At 58.3% G+C, this 14,782-nt stretch overlaps 1 protein-coding gene across 1 annotated transcript; it reads right to left on the bottom strand.

Moving 5' to 3' along the window:
* Positions 1 to 610: 610 nt before the first annotated feature.
* B3GNT3 (UDP-GlcNAc:betaGal beta-1,3-N-acetylglucosaminyltransferase 3) lies at positions 611 to 12,096 on the bottom strand. The gene is given in 5 exon segments (XM_074939818.1): positions 611 to 1,805; positions 3,914 to 3,926; positions 8,446 to 8,545; positions 8,548 to 8,593; positions 12,088 to 12,096. Coding segments are annotated over 5 exon segments (1,332 nt in total). The 3' UTR covers positions 611 to 641.
* Positions 12,097 to 14,782: the final 2,686 nt, after the last annotated feature.

Below are 14,782 nucleotides of genomic sequence, written 5' to 3'. Positions count from 1 at the left end.
GCTCATCACACCAGAGACCCTACCCATTTCCTGCAGCATTTGGACCTTTGGCCCCAGAGACGCAGCGTCTGGGCCGAGATCCGGACATCGGCCAAGCCAGTGACATCCTGCCCCAAGATTTGGGCACCCAGGTAGCAACATGCCCATTAGTCAAGGAGGCAGAAATTCTCCCCTCCACGCCACAGAGACCCCGGTCTGGCAGCCTTCTGGCACTTGCTTTCTTGGAGGTAGCTGCCCCAAGGGCATTGCTGCAAAGGGATCCCTGCATCAGCTCGAAATGCCTATTGCAGCCATGGGGAAGGGAGGGGAAAAGCCCCTGACATCCCAGGAACGGCCAACGGGCCAAACCAGTTGGGACAGGACCCAGAAGCCAGTGAGCCGTTCAGCATCTCTGTGCACTCTATGCATACCAGCCAACAGTGTCAGCCGTAAGTCCTGCTGAGGCTCATTCCTGGAAGTCCTGTCCCCTGGAGCCGGGACTTCCTGGAATAGGCATCAAGAGCAAGAGGTGACGGGTCTGGAGCATTCGGGGCACAGCAGCGAAGACTTAGACAGGCAGCATCACCCGCTGATGCCCTAGCACCTTCAACCTCGCATTACATCCCTCCCGGTTGCCCCTCCCCTCGGGTTCCGGGGTCCGCTCAGACGCCCTGATAGACCTGCAGCTTCTTCCCGCAGGGCAGGTCGGGCTCGTGAATGGCCCGCCACATCACCAGCATCTCGTAGGGCACGAAGCGGTGCACCAGCAGCAGCTCCTTGTAGTAGCAGGGATCAAAAGACTCCAGCTTGGCGGAGGGCACCCTGACGCCCATGGTCCGGATGCCCATGTGGGAGGCTGGGGCCAGCCCGGCTTTCTGCAGGCACATGCCCAGGTAGACGTCGTCTATGGGGAAGAGCTCGATGCCCAGCGACTCCTTGTAGATGGTGCGGGCGGTGAAGCCGGACATGAGCAACCCGCCGCCCCCGCAGTAGGGCGGGTAGGACTTGGCGGCGGTGATCTGCTCAGGCACGTAGTACTTGCTCCACTTCTCGCGGATGGGCCCCACGTCGACGATGAGCTGCCCCACGTAGAGGTGCTTGTCGCCATCGTTGGCGTCCCGCATGCCCAGCAGGTAGTGCACCACGTTGTCCGTGTTGGCGAAGACGTCGTCGTCCCCGTTGAAGAGGAAGCGGGCGCCGGGGCAGCGGGCCTCCAGCCAGCCATGGAACAGCACCTGCTTGAGGGTCAGGTTGAAGAAGCTGTCGCGGAACGCCCACTGCAGGACGTCCCCGTGCTCCGCCGCCTCCTGCCACAGCAGCCGGTTCAGCTTCCAAGCCTCCCGCGTGTCCCCCGCCTCCCCGGCGAGGAAGACCCTGCGGATGCGGACCCCTTGGTACGTCCTCTCTGCCCCCCAGGTCTTGCGGATGATCTCCCGCCGCTCATAGTTCCCAGGGGAGGACTTGATGGCTAGGAGGAGGAAGACCCCCTGGGAGCCCTCAGCCCCCCCGCACTTGTCAGGGGCATCCAGCCGTTGGGGAAACTCCTTGCAGTGCTTGTAGCGCAGGAAGTCCTGGATGTGGCCGGGCAGGCCGGCGAAGCCGGAGATGTTGGCCACCGACCCGTTCTCCTTGCACTCGGAGACGTGACGCGGGGTTGTGGGGGTGCCGGGCGTGGGGGCAGGGGGGCTGGTACTGCCGACTGTCGTGGCAGCCATCATCACCCGCTCGCCCGTGTTGGGGTTGAGAAGGAAGAGGAGGCAGAGGATCCCCACCGCAGTCAGGACGAGGACCTCAAGCTTGCAGCCCCGGCGGGACAGCATCTTCCCCTGCAAGAGAGAGAGAGGCGAGAGCTGAGAACCAACACACGGCTGCACCTCCATCCCTGCCCTGCTGGGGGCGCAAGCACCTCCTCCTCTGCAGCTCCTGCTGCCCAAGCTGGCTGCCCTGCATCCCCTGGGCTCTTCTGTCCATCCATCTCCCCTTAGTTAGAGCCTGGCCCCAAAGCTCAACTCCAAAAGCCATTTTTAGGCATCTGATCTGAAGCACCCGGATTTTCAGGGGTGCCAAGCGACCTTCGTCGCTGACGGAAAGCCTGGCTGCTAAAGCCATCCTGGACTCCTGCTGGTAGGCAGCCAGCCTGGCATCCCCACCCGCTTCTCAGCAACAGCCCCTGACTGGTACTTCTCCACAGCTTATTCGAGGGGTGGATGGGCAGGTTGAGAAAAAGGTGACTGCATCAGTTCGGGGCATTTCTCCGTTCCCACTGCCCCCACCAATCAGTGGAGGAGACTCTCTCACAATACGTGCCGGGAATTAGACATCGCTCCATCGCTGCAGGGATTTGGAAATCAGATTCCCAACACACCTGGGGAGAAACGTCCTGCACACCCTGGATGTCATGACTGATGCTGTGCTGCCCACCAGGGCGCCATGCAGAACATCACAGCAATGCTAGGGGCAGAAGTCAGCACCTCCTCCCACCTAAACCAAGGGAGAAGGTCCATGAAGCAGTATAGGCCCTATGACACACAGTCTAGAAGTTCCAGTTCCACCCAATAGAAGGAAGCGGTGCGCGCACACACACACACACACACACACACACACTTTAGACTCCACCCTCCATTCATACTGTAAGCACAGACACACACCCGTCAGGGACTGGACATCACAGGGGGATGCAAGATGTCCCCCCCCAGCCCGGTTACTGCTCGGCGTTGGCATGGGAATCTTGCACTCTAGAGCCCCAGGATCCTTTGCTTCCTAGACCGGATGGGGCCGTGGCAGCAGCTTGCCCCTCAGCACCCAACAGACCCTTAGGGTCAGCCAGGAAGGCCAACGAGCTCAATGGAGAGACTCGCACTGGCGCTTTGGATCAGGCCCCCTTGCGTCTCCCCCACTGCAGCTGGGGGGAGCCCTGGAGAAGCAAGGTGCCCCACAAGGACAGCAGCGTTATCAATGAGCTACCTGGTGGGTTGAGGCGGGCTCAGCTTCACATAGCTCGGGTCCAGAGGAGGCCTATCTGGGGCTCCAGTCACTTTGGGACATCAGCTCCAGAGCCTGCGAAAGCCAGCAATTCATCCCTTCTCCCATCCCTGCGGCTGAGAAGACCGGTGATGCTGCTGCTTCTCCCATGGGGACGCCACCTGTCGCAGTCACCAACCCTCGCCAGCATAGGAGGATTTGTGAGTCTACACAGAGCAAAACTGGCTCTGCCCACCCGTTTCTGACTGAAAACGGGGAGGAGGAGGAAGCAGGATCAGAGAATCTCATTTCTCCTGCACCCAACAGAGGCCCGGTGCCACTTTAAGGGATGACCAAGACATTCAGGGGAGAGCTCTCCAGGGATTTAAAACAAAAAAAACCTGATCAGCGACAGTCCAGGCTCATCTCGATTTTGTTCAAGGTTTGCTGCAGCAAACGCCAACCACAGCCAATGCCTCTTGGGAGGGTGGTTTGGTCAACGCAGCTCCTGGCATGTCCCTCATCAGCCTGGGCCAGAGCCCAGCTCGCATTGCATTGAAAGGAGATTTTAAAGTAGCACCATCGGCCTCCTTTCTTGTGTGTGGTTTCGCACCTTGTACTCTCGTCCCCAAACACTCCCTACTCCGCACGCACACGCACACGCACACGCACACGCACACAGCGTGTTGTACATGTAGACCTTTTCCTTGCTGAATCAGCTTCCTTCTTCTCCCACCGTCAGACACCCAATCACAGCAGCCATGCTCACCACGCCCTAAATTGTCTCACAATGGAGAAGGGTGGGGGGGTGCTGCAGAGCACCATTTAAAGTGGGGCATAGATTTGCCCCATCCCCACCTCATCTGACCCGCCTCTTCTCCTATCAGGTGCCCCACCTCTCCCACCAGCAGCCTTATCCCCCATGGCCCAGGAGCCCCTGCACCCACCCCCTTCCTGGAGTCTCAGTCCTTGCAGGACTCATTCTGCTGTCCCTCCCTGCCCCTTCCTCACCTTACCCCTTGGGTGACAGGTCCGCCCACTTCCCGGCTGGCCCCGGAACTGAGAGGAGCTGCTCCGGTTTTGGCAGTGGGCAGGCGAGGACCCGGCCCACTGTGCTGGCAGAGCGGGATCTGGGTGCCAGCCCCGGCACACCCCCGGCTGTAACGTGTGCAGTGGCTACTCGCCCAATCTCTGTGCTCGCAGCTGCATGGGCACATGGCAAAAAAAAAAAAAAAACAACTCACCAGCAAACGACATCTCTAGGCTGGCAAGAGAGCACAAAAACCAGCTGGGCCAGTCCAAAACCAGCCCCGCTAGTCCAAAACCAGCTGGGTGGCTACCCTATCTCATGGACACACTTAACAGTGGTAGGCCATGGGCCGGGTGCCCCACCCCGGCTCCATGCCCTATGGTCACACACAGACACTCACACGCTAGCCTCAGGCCACCCTCATCTGCCCCCCCCCCCAAGCCTACTGACAAAGAAGGCAGCCCTACAATTAAGAGGCTGAACGAGGAGCCAGGAGCTTGGGGTTTCGCTCACTGGGTAGGTCGCTGCAGCGCTCTGGGGCTTTGCCGTCACTACAGAAAGGTGCATTTTTTAACCAAGGGATAAATTGACTCACTCAGCCGCATCGCTGCAAAACCACAGTGCAGACAGGGTGTCTGGCATCACTGCGAGGTGGGGGAGGATGAAGGGAGCCAGCCTCAGGCTCTCAAGCTGCTTGCACCACAAGGACCCTGTCTCCAGCAGCATTTCCCAGGGACAGAACTACCCCTGCTTGCTCCCTCGCCGTGAACTTTGGGGTCAGCGATGACAAAGCCTGCGTCTTAGTTCCCCACAGGTAAAACGGGGTAATCATCCTTCCTTGGTCTGCCTGGTCTCCTTGGACTGCAGCTTCTGCCTCTCGCCCCCTATCGGGGTGACAGCATGCACCCATTTAAAGAGCAGTCCCTAGCTAGCCCCAGATAGAGCTCTGGCATGCACATGCCCCCTCACAGAAACACCAGAGACAGCGTTGTCTAGTGGGGCAAGCAGCAGGCTGGGAGCCTGGCGTTCTAATCCCACTTCACCGTGCAGCCTCAGCAAAAAAGTAATAAACCCACCCGCTTTGGGGCTCAGCTGGCTTGGTAACCCCCGACTCCCTGGGAGTTTGCAAGGATTAGTCCATGTTAGCAGAGCTTGCTGACACCCAGCAAAGGAGCCCTGAATAGCAGATTGTTGACTTTGGCAGAGCATCTAAAGAAAACCAGAAATCAGATCTGCAGTAAACTGCATTGCTAATGTATTTGCCACCAGTGGATCTAAATGCATGGTACAGACTTAACAAATTAACCCTCTCAACACCACCCACCAGGAAGTAGCCGCTGAGCCCCATGCTACAGCCCTGGGAAAGGATTTGCACAAAGGTTACAGTCAGTAGCAGAGCCAGGAAGAGAACCCAGGAGTCCTGACCACTGGCCCCCCCGCCCCAGATATCACACTTCCTCCCAGCACCAGAAACAGCACCCAGAAGCGGAACCAATTGAACTGACGTCAGTTCGGGGGGGGGAAAGAACAGGACAAACTGAAAAAGAAGAAAAGAAAAAAAAATTGTTTCTGTTTGAACCCGGAATTTGTCCAGTTTTTTCCTCACAAATGTTTGTTTGTTTTAAGTCAAATGAAACATTTTGTTTGTTACAAAATAATTCGGGGGAGAGGGGGGGAATGTTTTTTCCCATTTTTTTATTTCAATTCGCTACCTTTCTAAATGACACACCATCGCCAAACAAAACCCTGAGAGGTTTCATTTCAAAATGGATGAAAGAGTTTTGACTTCTTGAGAAAACGATGGAATTTTTTTTAGCTGAAACTATTCACTGAATTCGACCCAAATTCACAAATAGTTTTAGTGCCCTGGAAAAAAAAAAATAAAATGCATTTTTGGTGCATTTATTGTTCATTGAAAAAGCTTTCCCCAGCTCAACCCAGAAGTTCCAAACCATCTAGGGAAATGGTGAAAATATTTGGGGGTTCTCCTCCCCACATCCCTCAACATTCTTGCATTCCTCTTCTCTTCCCCCCAACAAAAATGTGGAAATAAAAAATCAGTTTTCAAAAAAAACAAGATTTTGTATTTTCTTGGGTTGCTGTTTTCTTTAAAACACTAAAAGAAAATCCCCAAATTAAAACATTTTTTCAACACACAAAAGAAAAAGGAAAATCTCCCCCCCCCCCCCAGGGTGTTTTTCTCTCTCATTTTCATGGCCACACCATGGGGGTCTCCTGGCCCAGCTGCTCCCCTGCATGCAGACTGCCGCTCAGTCCCAGCTCCTGGGGCTCTGCCTGCCCGCAGGAGCCGCTTCTCCCAAGCATTGGCAGCCCCAGTGGCTTCCTGGCAGCTAGGTCTTGTCCCCTCTTCCCCTGAGCTCTGGCCACCGGCAGGGCTGCAGGCCTAGGGGCAGCCCCCCAGGGGCAGCATGGTCAGGTCCCCGGATGCAGCGCACCTGCACACGGCACTGAAGGACAATGGCTGCCCTTGTTCGTTGCATGCCCAGGCCTTTATCTCCTCGGCCTCCCGGACGCTGATAAGGCGCCTGCGTTCCCAGTCCCCACCCGGCCAAGGGGCAGGTTCCTTGAGGCGACTCCTGCCCAGATGTCAATTTTCCTCCAATCCCCTCCTAGTGGGACAAAGGGTTTCACTGGGGTCTAAAGTCTTCTTCGCCCACACTGCACCTGGGAGCAGGGAGGCACCTGAGCAAGTCCCCTCGGGGCGGTTTGTGGGCAGTCTGATCCTCTGCCCAGGCTATGCTGCCATTGTTGGCAGCCTGTCCAGGCATTCCCTGGATGTACCCATGGGGCACAGGGTCCAGAGCTTCCCAACGTACCCCCTGTACTAGCAGGTGGGTTAGAGCCACCGCCCGGGCTCTCTGTGGTTTGCATTGGCATCACCTTACCCTGCGGTTCAACACTAGGTCACTTTCCCGTCACACTGCCACGTGCGTCACCCCCGTTTGGCCCAGCACCCTTTTCTGGGGCCGTGCAACGGCCACTCCCAGCGCCGGTCAGGGAAAAGGGGGATTCTCTGCGTCATCCTGAAATGAGCAGAACGACTCAGAAACATGGAAGCTGTCTCGTTTGGGGGTCACCATTCAGCCCTGCGGCTGCCACTGGCTGCTTTCTGGGACTCTAGGTCTGGGTCCCTCAAACCTCCCAGCCCTGCCCCCTCTGCTGGACGACAGCCCCTGGGATTAGGCTGGGCGGCGTTCGGCCTTTCGCATTCTGACGGAGACGAGCGACGTTCATGTTTAAGCTTTTTTAAAAAAAAAATCAATTGAAATTTTCACATTTGCGAGAAACTCCTGGCGGCTCAGACAATTATCTACTGTTGAGATTCAAAAAGTTCCAGCTTCGTAGCCATCAAAACACAAATTGTCAACGTCACATGTCAAGATACCCAAAGGGAGCCGCCTTACTGCCAACCCTACCTTCTCCAGCAGCGCTGCTCTCACTTTGCCGCTCCATAAACCTCAGTCATCATCATCTGCGGAAACAGTTCGCTGGTTTGGGGGTCTGGCAAAATTGACATTTGCTGATCACCATGGAAGGAGTGGCCCCAGGAAGGCACCCCGTGCCTCTAGGGAGATGTAGCCTGGCCACAAATCAATCTTTTCCCATCAAACACGCTGATTTTTCAATGGGAAAATATTTCAATTGATTTTCCCCCCAGTAGCCCCCTGTATCTGGAGCCCTGCTTTATCTGGAGTCAGTGCCTGTAATTCATCCTCAGGGTCTCCTCTCGGGCAGAGTTAAGGCTCTGTGTTCACCATCACTCATGCTCGGCCTTTCCTGGTTTCCCCGTGTTTGAATTTTAATCATTAAACTCTCTTCGTCTGCAGAGGTGCAAATCGCAGAGGGCAGCAGCCTTGGCTCTGCATTAACTAGTCTTTGTGGGGGTTCATGGGTGCTCTAAGCTGGGCCTAGGGCCCCAACTCTTGGAGCCACAGGATGACGCCAGATTCTCAGCGTCCAAAAACACAAAACATTTCTAGCCCACATGGTTCCCAGAGAAGCTCCAAACACAACCTGTGGAGCAAGGCCCGCAGAGGGTCCGAGACAATCTCTCTGAGAGCGGGGGCAGCTGCCCTGAGCGTAACTGACACAGTGATGGCTGCCTGAATCCGCCAAGAGCCGGAAACAATTGCTCCTCGTGGCCGGGGCGGGGGGAAGACTGCCCCATACATCTCAAAGAATTATTAACTCCAAAACCAACTGCTTCCTGCGATCCCCCCCCCCCACACACACACACAGCTAATCCTGGGAGGAGAGGGGCATTGACGCCACCTCCCCCATCACTGTCACTCAAAGTGGGGAGCAGGGCCGTGGCATGGGGAGAGGCCAACGGCACAGGAGCAGAGCGGCGGGAGAGCCCTCGGGCTGCAGCATCCCTAGGGCCTTGCCTTCACCTTGCCACACCCCGACCCGCTCACCGTATTAAACCACGTTCCTCACAGGGGGGTAACAACGCATGCCAGCTCCAAGGGTGCCAGCTCAGATGGGCAGAGTCACCCAGCCATCAAGAGCAGCATCTCAACACAGGAGAGACGGCGCCAGTTGCTTCAGTCACTTTGGGGGCGCGCCGAGCAGCGGAAAGGGGCCACCTCCCCCACGTAGCTATGGTGACGCCAGCCTGGCAAATCCCCCTGCGCCACTCAAGTCTCCACGACTCGCTGGCAGCATCTGGAGCCCTGATCAGTGTATTTATTCTCCAGAGGCACGCCACGCACCTGTCCAATCAGCCGAGCCCCAAGCCAGAGCTGCAAGCAAGCATCTCCCAGGGTGTTTGCTTAGCTCCAGTTAAACTTTCCTTCAGCAAGCTGGCCCCGTGACAGGCAGAGCCTGGCTGTTACTTCAAAAGGGACCTTCCTGAGGTCAAGGAGTGCCAAGTGCCTCTTGCAAGGCGTCACGTGCCCCTTGCCAGCTGCCACGTGCCCCCACAGGAGTGCACATCCCTGGCAGAACCTCAGCCCCTGTGCAGGATCGGGCCCTAAGCAACTTGCACCATGCCTGGTCTGGGCTGCAGGGACCACCATGCCCTGGCGCACGCCAACCAGAGCGGCCCTGAGAACGCTCCTAGGTTGCATCCCTGCATCATTGGCCCCTAGGGGCTTTGCAGGGGCGCAGACTTGCCAGGGTGCAGGCCTGCACTGCCCACCCCAAAACCCACGCTGGACCTGGCAGCACAGACTCTGCTCCTGGTGGAGAGGGTCCCCCAGCTGGGCCTGGTGCCCGTTTGCACCAGCCTAGCTGGTCCCAGCTCATGGCTAGCAACCCCCCCCGCCTCCCTCCCCAGCATGAGCCACAAAGCCCCTCCCCTCCAATTCCTTGGACAACTCATGCCAGAAGCTCTGATCGGGGATGGCTCAGCCTCAGGGACCCCCTGGGTGAATGGAAGCCAGCAGCGAGGCAGAGAAGCCTGGCGTGAGGGGTCAGGGAGCAGAAGTGGCAAGATCGAGGGAGACTTTGAAGAGGGTGGAAGCAAGGAAACACCCATCCCCCAAATCTCCCCTCGCCCAGGGGCTGGGCTGCTTTGCAACCCAGCGCCTTGGCACTGCTGCCCTCCCTCCTCTCAGCAGCCTCCGCCACCCACTGGAGCAGCAAGATGCAAAGCAGCCGGTTCACTTAGATCACCAGAACCAGCCGAGCAAGGAACGTGCTCGTTTGACAGCTAGAGCCCCACCGGGCAGAGGGCTCGCCCGGCACACGATGCAGCCACCTCTTGGGTGGGTCACGGCACCGCCGCTCCAGAGCGAAACAGAGCCCTGCATCCAACCCAGACCGCACGGAAGTGGAATGGAAGAACTGAGCAGGCCTTAGCCAGGGGACAGCCCCGCCCTTTGCAGAATGGGGCTGTGGAGGAGTTAATCCCGCGTTTTAAATGTCAGCCAACAGCCTGGTTACACCTGGACACTGCAGAAGGGAGACAGCACCTTCCTGTGAGGGCTCCTGTCCCCGCCCTTACCCCGCCCCGCCCAGCGTCGGGGGGCAGCCGGCTCAGCAGACACCCCTCTGCTGACTCCAGGGCCTCATGGGGCACGGGAATTCCCCCTCCCTCCAACCCAAGGCCTGGTCGGCACGGAAGTCGTCACCCCCCAGCAAGGCAACACTGGACTTAAGAGAGCCCCCACCCTGAACCCAACTATTCAGCTTAGCTCCCTAGCACATGAAGAATCTGCCCTGCACCCCCTGGCAGCACAAAGGACAGGAATCGCCCCACGATGCCCCCAGCCCGGGCCCCGGGCAGCCAGCTCTGCAGCAGCACCAAGCTGAGCTGCCCTGGCATGGAAGCCAAAGGCTGTCAGATCACCGTCCCAGCAGGTGGTTTTGCAGCCACCAAATTGGGGCTGGTGCCGCACCAGCCTGTTAACGCCAGGCCCAGGTCCCAGGATGTGGGCCTGGCTTCGAGGACAGCTGGGAGTCTGCCAGCCTCCTGCTTATCCCAGTCACTGGTGCGGCTAATTCCTGGGTGTCCAACAGGCTAGGTCTGCCTAGAAGTCGCTCCTGCTTCCCTGGCTGAGCCCCCAGAACCAGGTCAGGATCCACCCCGGGGGCTGCCCCCGCCTGAGAGGCTGGGACAGGTCAGCTGGGTCCTGCCCCACTGGGTCCCTTAAAGCCCTTAGCTCTTTAACCCTTTAATACCCAGCCTTGGGGTCAATGGGATGTCCTCCTCTCCTGTCTCCCAGACTGTCCAAGGCTCTAGCCCTGCTCCTGGGGCCGGTCTACACTGCACCTTACACCATGCTCTGGAGCAGGCCTGAGCTACTTGTCCAAAGCCCTCCCGAAAGACCGGGGAAGGGGGCTCCTGCGCGGGGGGAATTGTGTGACATTGGGGACGGGGAAGACAAAGTAAAGAAGATAGAAGAGCAACAGCCGGGGGCTGGGGGGGAGGCAGGAGCTATCACCCAGAGACACATGTGAGCGGCATGGGACCGGCACCCTCCTGGTCAGGGAAGACTACACTTCACTCCAGGTGCATGAGGAGCCTCGAGGGAGCAGAGACGAAACAGAAACGGCGGCTGGCGTCATCTCAGAAACCAGCCGGGAGTTCAGGAAGCACCCGAGGCAGGGCCAGGGCCAGGGCCAGGGCTGCAGCAAGGAGCTAATGCCACCGCAGGAAACATGCACCGGGGCCAGGAGGGGAGATGCCAGGGCTGGGGAGTTCGGACCCAGGGAACCAAGGGGATGGATTCCCAGCCGGCCACACTCAGCCGAGCTCCACCGAGTCTGACCTGGCCCCATGGAACAGGTAGATACGGGGCGTGGACGAGGTCGGGGAGTTTCTTCCTCCTGCCCCTTGCTGGCTTTGTGCATCTGTGAGCTCTCCCCTAGCTGGGGGAAGGAGGAACCCTCTGGGACTGGGCTGTGATGGCTCTTCATCGAAAACAGCGAGCGTGGGGCCATTTGTCAAGGGTCGAAAATCTGTAGCCCCGAGGAGACTTTCTATACCTTTGGCTGGTTTTTTTCCACCCTCCCAGCCAATCATGGTACGCTCAGCAAGGAGGCAGGGCAGGGACGCAGCCATGAGTAGACCGAAGGGAGGGGGAATTAGGCATTATATTAGAATATACTACCTGCCTCTAAGGTACCCGCTCGCCTCGCAGTCTGTGGTGTCTTTCTCCTCCCAGCGCCCGTTACAGAGGGGGAACCACAGCGCAGCGTGGTGGAGATCACCCAGGCAGTCTGGAGCAGATCAGACTTGAACCCAGGGCTCCCCCGCCCACTACACTAACCATTGCACCATCCTGCCTCCCTTGCAGCCTGATCTCAGCTCCCTTGGACTGGGAGCAGCTGTGCGGGGAAGGCGCTAGTGCTGGCGGGGACGGGAGAGAAGAGGGCAGCATCCTGCTGCCAGGGCCTGATCATTCAGATCTTCTCCGACAAGGCCTGGCAGATGGGGCCAGGTTTCGAAAACACTGCGGCACTCACTATCCAGATGGGATTTTCAAAGCTACCATTCGGGGCCCTTAGCAGCCAGACTCTGGGGATCCCCCCCGGCAGGCACAGTGCCCTGCTCGGCACCATCTCTGGTGCCATCCCAGGCCAGGTCTCTCCCGCCACCAACACAAGCTCATTCCCAGGAGAAGGGAGAGGATCTCCTCCACCCCCACCGAGTCCATAGTTCGCCTGGAGGGGACACTGCTATATCTCGGGCCTCTTTGGGGCTGGCACAGCCTGGGTCCCTTCTGCCCCAAGACGCTCCCCCATCCCAGCTCCCTTTTAGCCACTCATGAGAAACAAGAAAAGGAGGACTTGTGGCACCTTAGAGACTAACCAATTTATTTGAGCAGAAGCTTTCGTGAGCTCCAGCTCACTTCATCGGATGCATTGAATGCGTCCGATGAAGTGAGCTGTAGCTCACGAAAGCTTCTGCTCAAATAAATTGGTTAGTCTCTAAGGTGCCACAAGTCCTCCTTTTCTTTTTGCAAATACAGACTAACACGGCTGCTACCCTGAAACCTGTCATGAGAAACAGGAGCTCCGTCATTTGCTGCATATAAAAGGAAGAAACCTCCCCCGGCTCAGGCAGGAAAACCCAGTGGCCTGTTACTGCCTGGAGCTTGAAGCCAGGAAAAAGGGAGCTGATCTGGAAAGGGAAGAGGGCAGCTGACTGGAACAATAGCAAGGAAACCCTCCTAGTCCCTCCAATTCTGCCCCCCTGCATAGCCCACTCTGCTTCTGCAAGGCCCCCCCAGAGACACAGAGCAAAGCACAGCCCCCCCATCTCCCCCTACAACAGCGTAGCTACTCACTGCGGGGTGCGGATTCCAACACCGTGGAGCAGTCCCTCTCACCAGCCGGCTGCCTCCAGCAGGTGACTGGGACCTGGCCACTGCAGGCTAACGAGGCAATCAGGGTGTTTGCCCCCTCCCACTCAGGAGGAGTTCAGCTGGCAGCTGTGCAGTGGCTGCTCCAGCCAGCTCCCCGGGAAGGGTCTGAGTCAGAAGCCGCTGGCAAAGTGCCACCAAGGTGTGCCTCAGGCGTGTGTGCCACCGGGCAGATCCCTGCTCAAGGGGTCTGCTTGGAGCTAACCCTGCGGCCTCAGAGCAGAGTGGGGTCAAACGGGAGGTTCTGCCCTGTGAGGCAGTGGGCAGGACACCGAGCTAGCGCTCCGAGCTGGGCTTTCTTCCTGCTTCGGCTCCGTGACTGCTTCCCCTTGCAATGCCTCAGTTTCCCTTCCCACGCTTTGTCTGGCTGGCCTCCTTAGATTGTAAGCTCTTTGGAGCAGGGACTCAGCATGTATTTGTGCAGTGTCTGGCCCCACCCTGCTCCCTTCTGGGGCCTCTAGGTGCTGGGGTAATACCCCTACATTAGAAGAATCTGGCAGGGAAACATGTAAGCAAATGCCATAGCTTTAGAGCAAGCCAACGCTGCTAAGGGCAGGAACAGCCCAGGTGATAAGGGCAAAGAGGTTGCAAAAACAGGCTTGATCCTGCTCTCCGAACTCAGCAGGCACCTGGCCCCGGCGAGGCTGACACGTACCTTGCAGACAGGCAAAGGCTGCAGCCAGCTGACGCAGAGACCCGCAGCACCAGAGCAAAAAGCAGGGAAGGCTACCGCAGGGCCAAGAGGAGCCTCTCCCTTAGCTGGCAGCACTAGTATGACTTTTATCCTTGACAGCAACACAGAAACAACTCCCTTAGGCTATCACTGTGGGGCCTGCTTACTATTTTGTTGCCAACACAACTGATAGGAAAGACGCTTTGTGAGTCTTCCCCTCCCCGCACAAATTAACCCCCAGAGGAGCCATTCAGCAGGAGGGCGGGGGTTGCCCCACCCCCATAGCCCCTCCCCGGTGTTTTACTGGCTCTTCAACACCTGCCCCCAATGGAAGAGACCACCCCCTTGCCTGGGGAGTTTGTTCCCATGCCCTTATGTTCTCGCTGCTTTCCCAGCACCTAACTCTGCTGGGGAGGGGGTTGAAGGGCAGGGCCTGGTTACTCCTCCAGCAGCCCAGGAACCCACTGCAGACAAAGCCGCCACCCCCACCCTAGGCTCGGATGCGGCAAAGGGCTCTGGGCACAGACTCTAGATCATTTCCTGAGTTAGTGAAAACACCCTTCCGCTGCTGCTAAGTCGAGGTGGCTGGAGGTGCAGGTAGGCGTGCCAAACCAGGGGAGTGGGGGAACAGGTGCATGTGTGTGTCCATGTCCCCCTACAGGGGAGCTAGGGGCAGGGCCTGATCCCCCAGCCTCCCCCAATTTGCCTGTCCTGCCTTGGCATTTACAGAAAATTCTGTGGGAGGAGGTGAAGGGGACCAGTGAGGGGTCCAGCATTAGGCAGCTCAAGGGGGCTTTCCAACTGGGTTTCCAGCCTCAGCTGCTCTCCCCCCCCCCCAAAGAATCAGAGCAGCAACCTTCAGTTGTAAAAGGAAATGCCTGAGGCTTTCTCTGAGCAGCCAGGGCAGCTGGTGGGAGCTGGGGGAGTGGCCCAGTGTCCTGGCTTTGCCGGCTGCTTCATGGGGAGAGGAACCAATGCCCCGGAGAAACTGGAACCCTTCTTGATGGTACCACTTCCTGGCTGGCGGGGCCAGGAGTCACCAGGGTAAGTGCCCAAGGGTGGCGAGAGGCTCTGGCACTGGGATCCGAGTGGGAGCCATCCTGGAGCTTGGCAGGGTGGTCCCGAGCTGGCGTTTTGCTCTGCAGCTGCCCCAGCCCAGCGGGAAGTCGCTCCTGCAGGGGACGCTGGGCCAGCAGCTGGGTTTGCTAAGGTGCCAAGGCTGCTTGGGGGCAGGGCGAGGTGGTGGGTGAGATGCAAGCAGGGCACCAGCTGACCCAGCCCAGCCAGCTGGCTGAGCTGTGCCCC

The sequence above is a fragment of the Natator depressus genome, chromosome 25 (assembly GCF_965152275.1).
Source record: "Natator depressus isolate rNatDep1 chromosome 25, rNatDep2.hap1, whole genome shotgun sequence".
Taxonomy (NCBI): Eukaryota; Metazoa; Chordata; order Testudines; family Cheloniidae; genus Natator; species Natator depressus.
Note: the sequence above shows the minus strand (reverse complement) of the source record. Positions and strands in the feature narration are given on the sequence as shown.